General features: G+C 50.3%; 1 protein-coding gene across 27 annotated transcripts in view; it reads right to left on the reverse strand.

Moving 5' to 3' along the window:
• LOC131198937 (protein piccolo-like) overlaps positions 1-15446 on the reverse strand; it is a 135380-nt gene that overhangs the window by 38649 nt on the left and 81285 nt on the right. For all 27 annotated transcript variants that reach the window (XR_009155201.1, XR_009155199.1, XR_009155197.1 and 24 more), the window contains one exon: positions 11068-14964. Coding sequence is in view for 22 of the 27 variants with exons in the window: in XM_058184270.1 (XP_058040253.1) it covers positions 11068-14964 (3897 nt within the window). In the remaining 5 variants the exon portion in view is untranslated. The remainder of the gene's footprint in view (positions 1-11067; positions 14965-15446) is intronic.

Below are 15446 nucleotides of genomic sequence, written 5' to 3' on the forward strand. Positions count from 1 at the left end.
ATGAAAATAGAGAAGAGGAAGGAAAGGAAAGAAGGAGAGGGAAGGGATGAGGGAAGAAAGAAGGAGAGGAGAAGGAAGGAAGGAGGCAAGACAGAAAGGAAATGAAAAAGTACGAAAAATAGAAAAAGGAGTGACTTCTGACTTTCTTTGCAAGAGAGAGAAATAAAAAGCAAAATTTGTCCCTCTCTTCCTCCGAGGTCAACCTACATTCTTTCCCCTAATTCCCTCTCACCCAAACCATCCGATCATCCCACCCATAAATTCCAGATTTCATCCCTTTCCCTTTTGTGGACGGATGCCCCCAAGAGAGGCTTCCCCATCGTCATAAAACGAGCCCAGGCTTTGAAGGTGACGCAAAGGAAACGACCTTCCTTTGTTCTCAGCTGCTCTGAGGGGGAGAAGCCATCACTCCTCCGACTTGGAATGGCGGAAACTCATCCGAGGAGGATCTCCTTCGCTTGGGAGACCCATCCTCCACTGCGTGAGACACCGAGGCCCATCAATAGCCAGCAATATGGAGATACTGCTTGGAGGGAGGGAGGGAGGGAGGGAGGGGGAGGAAGGAAGGAAGGAAAGAAGAAAGGAAGGAGAGGAGGATGGAAGGAAAGAAGGCGGGAAGGGGAGGAGAAACAGGGAGGAGGAAAGCAATGAAAGGAGAAAGGAAGAAAGGAAAGGAGGAGGAAGGAGAGGAAAGGAGGAGCAGGGAGGAAGGAAAGTGGGAAGAAAGGAGGGAAGGGAGGAAAGGAGGAGGAATTAGAGGGAAGAATGGAAGGAAGGTAGGAAAGAGGGAAGAAAAAGGAATAAAGGAAGGCGAGAAACGGAGGGAAGGAGAGAAGAAAGAAGAAAGGAAGAGAGCAGGAAGTAAGGAGGGAAGAGAGGGAGGAAGGAAAGAAAGAAAGGAAAGGGGAAGGGAGGAGAAGGGAAGGAAGGATGGAATGGAGAACAGGAAGGAAGGAATGGGGAACGGGGAGGGAGGGAGGAAGGAAAGGAGGAAAAAAAGAAGGAAAGAAAGAAGAACAAGAGGAAGGGAGGAGAAGTGAAGGAAGGAAGGGGAGGATGAGGAAAGAAGGAAGGAATGGAGAACAGGAAAGGAGGGAGGGGGTAGAAGGAAGAGAGAAAGGAGAGGAGGAAGGAAAGAAGGAAGGAGAGGAGGAGAAAGGAAAGAAAGGACAAGAGGAAGGAAGGAAGGAAGGAAGGAAGGAAGGAAGGAAGGAAGGAAGGGAGTCTTTGCTGTGTCTTCTCCAGTTTTTCTAGAGCTGCCATTCTTAGTCCGACCTTCTCCAGAACCTCCTTTGAGGGACCTTTCAAAAGTCCCATTTCTAGCTGCCAACCTTTTGACTTTCCTCCAAGCAAAGTTCATCCATCATCTAATTCAAGACGTCTCCTTCCCAGCTTCCTCCTTTTTTTTCAGGTCATACCCAGAAACACAAAACCAGATGTGCGTTAATAGCCATGGAGTTTTAGAGCAAGGAGGTCGTTAATGGGAACAGACGCTCTTTGAAACGAGAGCCAAGTAGGTTCAACGTCCGGTTGAAAAACTCTCTCTGAATGGGAACAAATACTGGAGAGCTTGTGTTATTTTCCCCCCAAAACTTTTCCAGCACCCCACACAATCCCATTTGCTGTTTTAAAAAACCCCAAACCCTAAACCACAAAAGATGGTCAAAATTCAGCACTCAGAAGCCATGAATAAACCCCAATCTGCACAAACCAGCTTAAGAAAAGAAGAAAAACAAAAGATTTAAAAAAAAAAAAAAACCAATAAAGGTCCCTGTGCTGCCCATTTCTGCCTCTATAGACCCAAAATGAGCCGACGGGATCTTGAGGTCTAGAAACTTGACCCAAAATGCTGGTTCCTGCTTGGAAAGGACGGGCGTCTAACATGAAGGGAAAAATGGAACCCCCACTTCAGCTTAGCCACCATGACAGCTGCCATCCTGGTTAGGCAGAACAGCAGGGCTGTGCTGGCCTCATTTGAGTCGTTCTCCGCCTCGACACGCACACACAAACACACACAAACACACACACACACACGCACACGCACACACACACACACACACACACACGTCCACAGCATGCAAACTTCATCGATGCTGATTTTTAAAGTTTTCTCCCTTGTTGGCATTCTGCAACAGCCCTGTAACTCGGGGTAGGGTGGGGTGGCGGGGAGGGGGGGGGGGAAGTGAGGTAAATGCAATGTGGGGAGGGGGGGAAGAGTTATAACCCTCTGGGCTTTTGTCAGACCCCCCCCTCCCCTTCCTCAGCCAGTTGAAGCTCTATTGTTCAGTGGGGGAAAAAACCCAGCCGTCCTCCCGTCTGTATACAAATTCTAGAGCCAACCCGCTCCGCTCCACTTGCCCTCCCGTGGGAAAAAAAAATTGAACAACGTACTGTCATGGGTTCTCTCGCCTGGCCGGGGAGATGGAGCGCCAAGGATGCCTGGAAAAGATGCCTCTTTGCCCAGCCCTGGAGAACTTCTGCCTGCCTCCACGGCAGGGACGGCCCCGCTAAGTTGGGCATGGCTTCCTTTGGCGGCTGCCACCTCTTGTTCTCCTTTTTTCTGATCGCTCGTCTCAGGAATCAGCGCCAGTTTAGGATGGAATGAGCCCGGGCTGCCCAGTTCTCTCTTGACGGTGTCGCCACTACCGCTGTTCTGCTGGTCCCTCTTCTTCTCCTCCTCCTCCTCCTCCTCCGTGGGGAGGAGAGGCTCCTTCACAATGGGGCAGAGGGGGGCAGCATTGACCTGACCGGGAGGGTGGGCAGAGGTCTGCTCTTCGGAGACAGTGGCCGATCGTTTCATTGGTGCGCTTAGTTTGCGAGGCGCAACGCACTGAGAAAGAATGCTCGGTGGGGACTCCCAGTCGGGAACGGTGACCGGCTCGGGGTATTTGTCCACCAGGTTGAGGGCGGGGGGGACAGACAAGTGGGAGCACTCCGACATGGCGCGACGCATCGCCTTCCGCTGGGTGCCCCCCCGACTGAGAAAGCCGCTCTCGGGGGCCGAGTCCAGTTTGTCTTCCAGCTCAGCCAGAAACCTGTCGTCTTCTGTCTCAGGGAGAGCGCCAACCAAGCTGCTGCCTTTCCCATCATCGTGAGCCAGCTCGACCATGGTCGTTGGCGGTCCCAGCTTCGGCGCAGAGCCGAAACCACTCAGGAGTGAACCGTCCTTTAGGAGATCCACTGGGCTGTGGGCAAGGGCTCCGTTCTTCGGCCCAGTGGCTTCAGACAAGACTGGGTTGAAAGTGGGGGCCCATGCCCGAATCTCTGGTTCTATCGGGCGACTCATGAGGTCTTTCGGTGTCTCCGGACGGCCTTTGGCGTCAACCTCTCCCGACTTTGACCCAGCTGCCTTCTCCTGATCGGTGATACCTCTGTTAGGTTCCAGGATTGGAGACCCCCTCAGGCATCCAGCCGGCTCGGTCTGCAAGCCGACTAAACTGAGGATGCCCAGACTCTCTCCGGAATGGCTCTTCTCGGACCCCTGCATCCACTTCTCAAGGTGACCTGAGGCTGGCTGGCATGGCTTACTCGGGGCCTCGGTTTCCCTTTTGTCCTTCGAGACGGTTTTGAGGTCCTTCTCCAGCTTCCCTTCGAAAAAACACAGCTTGTCCTCATCGGTAAAGCCGGCGCTTTTCCCCAGCCCGTCCTGACGCGGCCCCGCCGGGTGGACATGGAGCCCGATCTCGCTCAGCTTACCTTCCGTCCGCTGCCACTCAAACGCAGCAGCGCCAAATTCCTTCGGTGTGCCCATGCAGGCGAATGCGTCCGAAAAGCCGTCGGTGTTGGGGGTTTTGCACAGCTGGCTGTATTCGGCGAGGGGTGCAGGGGACTGGTTAGAGAGCGACATCGCTGCCTGCCTGCTCGCCTGCTGCTCCTCGCCCGTCTCCGAGCTGGAACACCACCCAGCTGGGCTGGCGGGCACCGTGATGCGGTGACGACACGCCAGGCCCCCCCCGTGGTCGCCTTGCAGCAAGCGATCCTTCATACTATCGCCGCTCTCATTTAAAACAAGCATTTGCACAAAACGAGCATTTTAAAAACTCAGGTTGGGTGGGATCTCTCCCTAGCCGTACGGGGAAAACTGTGCGTGGTGAAGCGCTATTATCTTTTAAGCCAGGGTTAAGGGAGGATGAGAGAGCATGGTTTAACACCCCAGGTACGCGACATGAGGACTTGAAATCTCCGTTTTTCTTTTTTCTTTCAGCCTGAGGACCTCACATCACCGTTTTCTCTTTTGTGTAACCACAAACAAAAGACGCCATTCAGAAAAAAAAACCGTTCAAAGGAAACGGGTGTCCGAGCGCACTGTTAAATGAAGATTTAACGCGTGACGTTAACAGAAAAACATCACTGAAAGGGGGTTCTGTTTTGCTGGGACATCTGCGATTGTGGCAGGACGTATGGCACAAACAAATAACCCACAACAACAACTGGGGCACCAGCTTTTTGCAAAGAGGGGGGGAGCTCCGGGGGAGGGGGAAGGATGGAGTTTGCGACAGATGGTACCGCCCGTGTGTCTTTCCGCTACAACGGCAGCACATATGGGGAAGAGACTCCTGCCCAGACCCCCACGAGCAGCTGCAGAGAGACGGGGAGGGGATAAAGCAGTCCTCAACTTACAGCCGTTCATTTAGCAACCGTTCCGAGTTAAAACAGCCCTGGAAAAAGTGACTTAGGACCGGTCCTCGTACTTACGACCGTCATTACACGATCAAAATTCCAGCACTTGGCAACGGGCATGCGTTTGCAAGAGTTGCAGCGTCCTTGCGTCATGTGACCGTCAGTTGTGACCTTCTCAAAGTCAGTAAGGGAATCCACACTAACTTAACAAACCGCATAATCCGCTTAACGACTGCAGGAATCTAGATTTGCTTCACACGGATGGCAAAGGATAACATCGGGCACGACTAAGGACCTCCATGCTTAGCAATGGAAATGCTTGTGTCCGTTGTGGTCGTAAGTCAAGAACTAACTGGAAAAGGAGAATGAGGAGGGACGCTAATGCACTCGGGGGTCAAGACCGATGGTCGGTTACTACCAGTAGTGAACCGGTAGCAGAGATGAGTAAAATCCACTATTGATCAAGACATAAGCAGTTCTCGACTTAGAATCATTCATTTAGTGACTAGTCAAAGTTACGACGGCATTGAAAAAAATGCACTGTCGGGGTTCCAAGGAACACCCCCAAAACTGACATGCACTTGTAACCGTTTTTCACACATATGACCGTTGCAGCATCCCCATCGCCATGGGATCAAAATTCAGATGCTTGGCAACTGACTCATATTTATGACGGTCGCAGTAACCTGGGGTCAAATAATCCCAGTGTCCGATTCTCAGACAGACAAAATCAATGGGGGAGCCGGATTCACTGAACGACCGTATTACTCCTTTAACAACTGCAGCAATTCACTTAACAACCAAGGGACGATAAAGGTCATAAAATCAGGTGTGACTCACTCGACAACCGGTTTGCTTAACAAGAAGCAATTCTGCAATGTGGGAAGCCGGATTCGCTTAACGGCCACCCTGATTTGTTGAACCACCGCAGGAGTTCTCACACTTAACAACGGTAGGAAAAAAGGGTCGTAAATTGGGGTGTGAAACTCTTCAAGATCAACGGGTGGAGACCGATTTGCTTAACGGCCACGTTTCGCTATGCAACAAAAGCAGTTCACTTAACAACCACGGGGAGGGGGGGGGAAAGGGTCGTAAAATTGGCCGCAACCCGCTTAACAATCACCTTGCTCAGCAACAGAAGAAGCGGTCATAAGTTGAGGACTGCCCGTAATGATATGAGGGGTATACCTTTCGAAAAAAAGGCAAATCTCTTCAACTGGAAGGGACAGGACGGCGCACAATTCCCCACCCGGTGGTCCTCGACTTATGACCATTCATTTAGGGACTGTTTGAAGTTTTAACGGCCCTGAAAAAAAAGAGAGAGCCTTAAGTCAATGGGACGAGCCGGCTTTGCTGAATGACCGGCTGGCTCATCCCATGACCCTCAGGGAGTTGTTTAACAACCATGGCAAAATAAATAAATAAATAAAAAATCAGTCACGACTCATTTAATGACCACTTTCCTTAGTGACTGAAATATGCGGTCGTAAGTTGAGAACCGTCTGCATTTGGCATTTTGAGGTCGTACATCACCTGCGTGTTCCCAACCCCTTTATAATAACCCCTCTACCTTGTCACAGGAATCTTCCCTTTGACGTCCAGCCAGGCACCGCTAGGCGCCACGTGCCTGAATTTAATTGCCTTTGAAGCCAGAAAGCACAGCGCAACAATGCTGTTTAAATACGGGTTGGGTGGGTGGGAGAAGGGAGGGGGAATGTGACAACACACACACACACACACACACACACAGCTTGCTGCACTCACAACGCCTGGCGGTTTGTAAGGAGCTATTTTTACCCTGTCACGGCACCAATGTGGAAAAGCAGCCAGCCGCGGGAGAGATAGCACGGGTGCCATGAGCTGGGTGCAGGGAGAGAGAGGGAGCGAACATCTTCAGAAGTATAAAGTTGCGTAGTCCTTTATACACTATGCTCACACACACACACACACCCCAAACCGGTGTTCCCACCCAACCATCCTCACTCGACAGAACTCTCCCTTGGGATTCCAGGCGCAGACTAGGCGCTGACTAGCTTCCCGACTGAGTGGATTGCGATGTTCGCCACAGAGGAAGTCTGGGTATTCCTCGACTTATGGTCACAAGCAAGCCCCACATTCTTGTCGCTAAGTTAAGACAGTTGTTACGTGAGCTTTGCCCCACTTTACGACCTTGTTTGCTGCTGTTGTTAAGCGAATCACGACAGTTGTTCAGAAAGGTGCACGACGTGTAAGCGAAGCTGGCTTTCCCCTTTGTCCAAAGGTCGCAAAATGGAATCATGGGACCCCCCCGGGATGCTGCCACTGTTATAAATACGAGTTGAGGGCCAAGCCTCTGAATTTTGATCGCAGGACCCTTGATGGTCATATAAATAAAGTCCATTGGTTCAGATCCATCATCACTTGAAGCCGTCGTCAACAGTCGTAAGTTGAGGACTACCTGTGTATGCAATGGGGCAGTCATGTGACGGCCCTGGTGAAGACATGCCGGTTTTGATTATGTAACTCCGGATTTGTGCGATGGTCGTAAGCGCGAGGACCGGCCATAAAAATGTTTTTTTTTTCCCCCAGGGCCATTGAAACTTCAGACAGTCCCTAAATCAATGGTCGTAAATGTTGTGAAGGTCGCAAGCATGAAAAAAGGTTGTAGACAACTTTTTTCAGTGCTGGAGTACGACCGAACGGTCACTAAATGGAAGTTTGTAAGTCGAGGACTACTTGCAAACAGAGGGCAAGAGTAAGGCCAAGGTAAAGCGAGTCAAAAGTGGGTAGAGGAGTGGCATACACGTAAGGGCCCGGATATTGGATAACCATTTGTCTGAAAGGATATAGAGTTTCCTGCCTAAGCAGGGGGTTGGACTAGAAGACCTCTAAGGTCCCTTCCAACTCTGTTATTCCATTCCATTCTATATTCTGTTCTACTCTGTCCAATTCTATTCTACTCTACTCTACTCCATTCTATTTGTCCTGATTTGTGATTAGTTATAAATAAAGTGGCAAATGTACCTCTTTCTCCTTCCTTCCTTCTCTTTTCCCCCATAACAACAATCCTGTGAGGTGGGATGGGCTGAGAGAGAGCGACTGATCCAAAGTCACTAAGATGGCTTTCATGGCTTGTGTAGAACTAGAACTCACCATCTCCCAGAAATCGGCCCAAAGTCACCCAGTCAACTTTCACCTTTTAAGGCAAAACTAGAACTCACCATCTCCCGGTTTCTAGCCTGATGCCTGAACAACTAGACCAAAACGGATACACGAAGTTCTGGAGAACTTCTGAGGCCCTCAGAGTTTGAGCCCACTCTGTACGGATCTTTTGGCTGAGGACAATGGGCTTTGTGGGAGACAGAACAGTGGAGAGATGGACCTCAAACCCACCTCGGACCGACTGCGGCTTCAACACACCGTGGTTTCTGTTGTGAGTTGTTGCTTCCCACCCACGGCAGCTTACAAAATTTCTATATTTGTTCCGCTCTTTAAGCTACTACGGATTCTGTGCAACACACACACACACACACACACACACACACACACACACACACACACACAGCAGCAGCAGCCAAGGAATGGTTTCCAGCAAGGTCCTCTGTGCAGCCTGTTTCCAAGACAACCACACCTTGAAGGATCTCTTGCTGGTCCACCAAAATCCACATGCGATGAGGTGGCACCATGTGAGTCAACCAGAATTGACTGGCTAACAGATAAACTTTAGGGACGGGGAGTTTGCATTGTGGGTCTCTGGCTTCACAACCACACTCAATCCTGGACCATCCTCACAGGGTGGTGGTGGGGGGGATGTTTCAACTGTGCCATCGGGGGAAGGAGACGAGGTTGGAGAAGGCCTCTCTTAACGCTTCCATCGTCTTCCCAGAAAAAGGCCCTATTTGCAGAAGAAATAAGGACTAACCATGGCAGTCTGAAAGTGAATGGACCTCAACTCCCAGAAGTCCCCAGAATCCCTACACACACCTTCAGCGGTCCATACGTGACCATACAACTTCAAGCTTTTGAGGTATGATTGTCCACCTCCCAGCCTTGAACCTACAAGAGTGTTCCTCAGCCTTGGCAGCTTTAAGATGGGTGGACTTCAACTCCCAGAATCCCCCGGACGGCATGGTTTAAGCTACATGGACTTCAACTCCCATAAGTCCCCAGCCAACAAGCTTCAAGAAGGGTGGACTTCAACTCCCAGAATCCCAGTCAGCATGCTTTAAGCTACATGGACTTCAATTCCCAGAATCCCGCAGTCAGTAAGTTTTAAGAGTGATGGACTTCGACTCCCAGAATGCTCCAGCCAGCATTCTTTAAGCTACATGGATTTCAACTCCCAGAATCCACCAGCCACCATGCTTAAAGTTGCATGTTCAAATCCCAGAGTCCCCTAGTTGGCATGAATTAAGAGGGGTGGACTTCAACTCCCAGAATTCCCCAGGCAGCATGCTCAGAAAAATACGGATCCGTATCTATCTCCACATCCATCCATGCATTGTTTCTCCATCTTATCAACTTGAAGATATGTGCACTTCAACTCCCAGAATCCCGCAGTCAGCATGCTTTAAGCCAGGGGTTTCCAACCTTGGTCCCTTTAAGACTTGTGGACTTCAACTCCCAGAGTCCCTCAGCCAGCAAAGGTGGCTGAGGAACTCTGGGAGTTGAAGTCCACAAGTCTTAAAGGGACAAAAGTTGGAGACCCCTGCTTTAAGCTATATGGATGTTGACTCCCAGAATCCCACAGTCAATAAGTTTTAAGAGTGATGGACTTCAACTCCCAGAATTCCCCAGCCAGCAGGGAATTCTGGGCGTGGAAGTCCAAAAGTCCAAATTGTGTTACCTAGAGCCCACATTGCGCGCATTGTGACCAAGTGCCGCAACCATCTCCGCTCCCTCACCAGTTCCAAACTGGAACCAGTAGAACCAGTAGAACCCAACCTCCCAACACCCTCATCAACTTTTCATCTTAATGTGCTCAACAACAGATAGTCCTTGACTTACAACGGTTCACTTAGTGACCGTTCAAGGGGCAGCGGCACTGAGAAAAGGACGGAGGTCCATTTTTCACGCTTATGGCCAGCCGCAGCCTCCCCGTGGGTCATGTGGTCGAAATTCAGACCATTTGGCAATGGACTTGTGTTTATGACGGCCACAGTGATCTCCTTTTGCGACCATCAGAGTAGCCAAGTCAACGGGGGGTAGTTGGATTCAATTCACTACCGTGGTGACTCACTGAACGACCGCAGGGACTTCCTTAACAATGGGGGCAAGAGAGAGGTCGTCCAATGGGGCTCACGGATGTTTTGCTTAGCAACAGAGATTCTGATCATAAGTCGAGGACTGCCTCTACAACAGCATGCAAGGAAACAGAAGGATGCGTTTTTGACACCTTTGCGTTAAACATTTTTGTTGTTGTTTTTACTTTTGACACCTTCCTTCCCCGTGCACACAAAACTCACACAGACTCACAACTCCAAGGAGCAATTTCGTGCAGAAAACACAACTTGCCCCCACCACCACCTCCAAAGGCGATCCCTTCGGGGGTTGCAACCAATGTCAAAGATGTGACAGGATTCCCACAAGTTTCTTCCATGCAAGCTAATGTTAAAGAGGTGTTGTTGAATGGTCTACACAAAAACACACGCACAAACGCACACCTTGCTTAGTGACACAAGCTCAGACCTCAGTTTTGCTGGAAAATGGCACCTCAACCGTACCACGTTCAATGTGAATTGGAGTCTCCTGGGGTTGAAAAAGGAGGGAAGGAGGTCCAAACCAGGCCAGGTGGCCACCTCCAGATGAACGGAGAAAGGCCACCACGAAGGAGAAACTCAAAGACTGGTGAGATTATGGACTTCTGGCTCCAAACATGGTTGGGTTCAAGAGGAAACCACAACCCACTTCAAGATTGGATCATGGAATTGTCTCCTACTCTGATTCACTTCTGTGACTCAAGGACCTCCTGCCATGGATGGTACAAGATGTTCCTCAGAATCCATTTGGGGTTTTCTGTTGGAAACATCTACCCTAAAGGACAGGATGAAGGCAGATTTGAAAGTCACGTTGCTAACAGTTGACAGTGGAACCAAGTTACTCAAGAGTGTTTGACCTCCTAGATTCCAACTGAACAAGAAGGTGGCCTACAGCCTCAGCAGACCACAGGTTCCTTCCCACGTGGAGTGTTCAAGATTAGTGACCACAAAATACACACACAAGGCTCAGAAGCACACACAGGCAGAAGCTTTAGGGTCTCAGCTGCTAAGGTCAGGTCCAAAACGGGGCCAATTAGCATGGTGACGCAAAGCAAGCTGGGTTCTCAAAGACAGCCTGGAACGCGGTCATGCCAACGAGGTTAGGTGCTCGTGCCAATGCAACCAACATGGAGCACGTTCTCACACACCAAGCTGGATGGAGGAGGCACGAAGAAGCTGGCAGGCCATAACCACAAGCACGCACACACACCTTTGTCTCGCCTGTGGAGAAGCGGGCCATCGGCTTTGGGGGGTCTTCTCCTGCCTTGGTCTGGAGCTCCATCCTTCAGGGAAGGGAGAGACGGAGGAGGAGGAGGAAGGCCTCTTGACTTGGTAGGTCTCATGTAGCCTTTCATCGGTGGAGGAGCTTTGGCTCGGCCTGCTTTCTTGGTCTCAGCCAGTGGTCCGCGGTCATCATGATCAGTGACCGCCAGAGAAGTTGATGTTTGTGGTTCTCCAGCTTCCAATCTCATGTTCGGAACATCTTGCAGTTCTCCAAGTTGTCCTTTCTCCTCTTTGCTGGTTGGTTGGAGGAGAGGTTCTATCTTGGCCAGGTTCTTGTCGTCTGGTGCCAGATGATCGGAAGAGAGCCCACTTCCTCCCACTTCCTCCAGAAGGCCATCCTCCAGGACCTTATCTGTCCTTGTCTTGCTTCCTAAGCTGTCTAGACACTCAGAAGGCCTCACTTCATCTTCTTGTCTATCTTCTGCTAACACTCCTGGCTCTGAGGTTCCACCACTGAGAAGGACAGTTGTTAGAGTTTGAAGAGTTGACACTTCCTTCCTGGATCCCTTAAGAGTTTCGGTTTCCGTAGGGAGGTCACTGCCTTCAGCCACCAGCCCAGGAGCCATCTTTAGCTTCTCCACCACCATTTCTGGTGAACCAAGTTCTTGTCTTTTGTCTTCAAGGTCTGTTCCTCCCGTTTGCTTTTCCGTTTTGAAGAGATGGTCCGCTGGGGTCCGCTTGTTCTTCTTCTTTTCCCTGATGTCGTCGCCGGCTTTCATGACGAGGGAAGCTTCCGCCTCTCGACCTTCAAGCTTGGCCAAGTTCTCCTGCAGGTCCTCCAGAATCTTCTCGTCCCCTGGCTTGGCGTCTTGTAGGAATTTGGGAAGAAAAAACTGCTCCTGGCTTGGCTCGTCGGCCAACTTGCTGAAGTGTTCTAAAAACGGACAGGTGGGACGAGTTTTGGCGACGGCTTCGTCAAGAGGTCCAGCTGGGTCAAAAACATTTGTGAGGTCCTCTTCCCAATGTAATTGACGTCCAGAAGGGAAACTCTTGATGTTCCTGTTTTCATCTACAATCTCAACTTCTCCTACGGAGAAGCTCAATCCACCAACCCCACGAGGTTCTTCACGGTTGACGTCTTCCTTAGTTAGTTGGGCAACTACAGGTTCTTGAGGGACAATCAAGGTCTTCTTACTTTTCTTCTCTCTACTCTTCTTTTCAGGTTTTGCAAGTGGGGTTTGAAGAACTGGAAGATCAGGGATCCCATCTTTTTTCTCACTGGAAGCTGTTGTTGCTTTGGTCTTCGTCTCTCTATCATCTTCTATGACTGTCCCGGTGTCCAACCTCCCCAGTGAATGGATAGATTGTTCCAAAGTAGGCATTTCCTCAACAAAGAGCTTGGCAGGAACCTGGCCTGTAGATTCTGGATGCTTGAGGAGATGTTCTGATGTCTCCTCCTTGATGCCATCAGAGGTGGGGACCTTCTCAATCTTAACTCTTTGGTGGTGTTCACCAGAAGGTTCTGCCTTCATCTCCAAGACCTTAGGAAATTGGAGACTTTGCCAGTCAGTCTCCTGTTTCTTAACTTCTTCCGGGACTTGAGGGAGGACAACATCTGGCTTGGGTGGACCTTTTCCAGCTTCATCTCGGCTAGCTTCCTGCCCCTTAGATAGTGTTTCTTTGGTTTTAGGGACCTCTGCAATTTTGGATTTCTCCTCCAAAGTGGACAGCTGTCCAACCTTCTTCTCCTCCTTTCCTCCTGTCATTTCCAGCGGTTTTTCAGCAGGGACTTGCACTTGGGCGGCACCTGGAAGGTCTAGCCCTTGATTCTTCTTCTCAGGAGACCCTTCGTTAACTAAATCATTTTTCTTTGAAGAGACAATCCCATCCAATGTCTTCTCCGGTGGTGGTTCTCCTGAGGGACCTTTGTGAGCCGTCTTGCTTTTCCCATCACTGCTTCTCTTCTTGGATTTGTTGGTGGCCCACATGAAGGTGGGATCTCCTCCAGGGGAGCTCGCCAAAGTGGGTCCCTTGTTTTGATTTGGCCCGCACGTTTCCTGGCCTTGGACTGTTAACTCTAGGAGAACCTGGCCTTCTGTCTGTTTTCCAGGGGCCTCCAGGATGAAGGGATATGCTGATGGAGGAAGGTCAACCTTTTGACCAGGTCCAGCTGGAGAACTTTCGATGTTTTCACTTAAGGTGATGGAAGGAGGACTTGGTTGCTTCACACCGTCTGTAGCACTGCCCAACTGCTGGCTGGTAGCTAAGACGGTAATCCCTTCTTTCGGTTCATCTGCTCTCTGTTGGGTTTGGTCAAACATCTCATGATCTTCCACAGTAGAGAAAAATGGTTGTCTAAAGGAGCTCCTCTCCTCCGCTCTTCTGCTCTTCCCCACGCTAGATCTCTTCTTCGGCTTCTCTCTCACTCCTGGAGAAGTGGAAAAATTCTCTTCTGGGTTCCGGGTTGCCCAACCGATTTCGCCCAGGCCCTCAACGTCTACCGCCGTTGAAGCTTTGCTCAAACCAACGTGTTCCTCCAGCTCTGGCACATGCTTTGCTTTCTTGCTTTTTCCATCACTGCCCCTCTTCTTGGGTTGGTCGTGTCTCAACTTGAGACTGGTCGGATGTTCTGGAGGGTGAACACCAAGTGGGTCTTCTGTTGGGTTGATGAAAAACACTGGGCCACCACCAAGGGTCTCAGCAGCAAACAAGGGTTGGGCTGGATCTGACTTGGTTTCCACCACGAATGGAGTTTTGTCAGAACTAAAATCAGATTTTTTGCCCAGTGGTCTTTCTTTGGGGATCTCTGAGACATCTCTGCTTTCTTCTGTGTCTTGATGAAGAGAAGAAGTCCCTTCTTGGATTGGCTCGGCCAGTTTTGGTTCAGCTGGAAGAGTCACATCTTCCTTGACCTCCCTGCCCTTCTTTAAGACCTTCTCAAGTTTCTTGGATGCCTCTACCAACTCTTCTTTCCTTTCAAGACTTGGAAACTCTGGAGCAACCTTCTCAAGGGTAACCATGGGGTCTAGAGCCTGGACCTCAATCTTCTGCCCCACGGCAGAGTGGGTCTTCAAAGTTGAGGCATCAATGTTTGAGTTCTTCGGAGTCAGATCCCCCAACTGCACCCTTTTCTCAAAGGGACTTACTTCTTCAGGACCAGGAGGAGAAGTTGGACTTGCCTTCTTCTTCTGTTCAACGTGGTGCTTCCGAAGCTCGTCAGAATGTTCTTTCTTTGGACTTTTGGGCCGCCACGCTGAGCTGTCATCCATGGCCAGTGTGGCTTGGCTCAATTCTCCTGGTTTGGGGTCCAACGAAAGTTTGGAAGGTTCTTCAATCTTCACAGGAGGAAGGTATGGAAGCTGTTGTCCTTCCAGTTGTTGTCCTTCTTTCATGAGCTTCTCCTTTCCAAGAACTTCTGGGGAGGCCCACAAAACCTCTTGAGGACTTTCCTGGAGAACCTTTGGATGTTCGTCAGCAGCCGGGGGGCTTCTTAACTTCTTCGAGTTGTCCTCCCACGTTTCCGCTCCCCGTGGCTGCTGCCCTTTCTTCTGCTTTGCTTTCTTCTTCTTCTTCTTCAAGGCAGCCGACGCCTCGAGGTCCCATCCCTCTTGCAACAGCTCCCTTGAACCTTCTCCAACTTCGAAAGCCTGGCCAGCTCCCTTCCTCGGAGATCTCTTGCTACGGGGAGAAGTTCCACCAGTGGAGCCAAAGTCGGCCACGAAAAAGGAGTTTCCACCTCTAGGGCTGTGACTCTTCAGGGTTGGAGAACCTGCAAGCTGATCTTCTGGAGCATCTGCCAGAGTCATCTGGACAGGTTTCGCTCTGCCAAACCTGCGGTGGTCACTGGGTTTGTGAGCATGTCTTATTTGGGCGGGAGATCCACCTGGAATACAGGAAGGTCACTGAAGGACAGAACCCACCACGAACCAAGAATCATGTTCCAAATGTTTACACCGCAGGCAACGTCTACTTAGACTGGATCATTTTGAGGGGGGGAGGGGTTTAAGCTTCGCTGATCCCTGCCTAGATGACAGGTCAAGGATCAGATTTTCTGAAGAGCTCTCACATCTATCTCAATCATCATCATCTTCATTTAACGATCCCATAATACCTTTTGGGGGTGGAGTCTCGGCAACTGAATGGAGCTAGCAGAGTATTTGAATGGCCGGATGCCCTTCCTGTCTCCAATGCGGAGTTTTGTTCAGCAGATATATTCTCAGTGTGGCCCAAAGAGAGAAATATCTGCCTCTACCTAGGATCGAACTCACAGCCTCCTGATTGTAAGGCAAGAGCTCCACCTCTAGGCCACCGCTCCATTCGATCCCATCTACCTCAATGAATAAGATAATATAAGGTTGATGTTAT

This window comes from Ahaetulla prasina, chromosome 4, assembly GCF_028640845.1.
Source record: "Ahaetulla prasina isolate Xishuangbanna chromosome 4, ASM2864084v1, whole genome shotgun sequence".
Taxonomy (NCBI): Eukaryota; Metazoa; Chordata; class Lepidosauria; order Squamata; family Colubridae; genus Ahaetulla; species Ahaetulla prasina.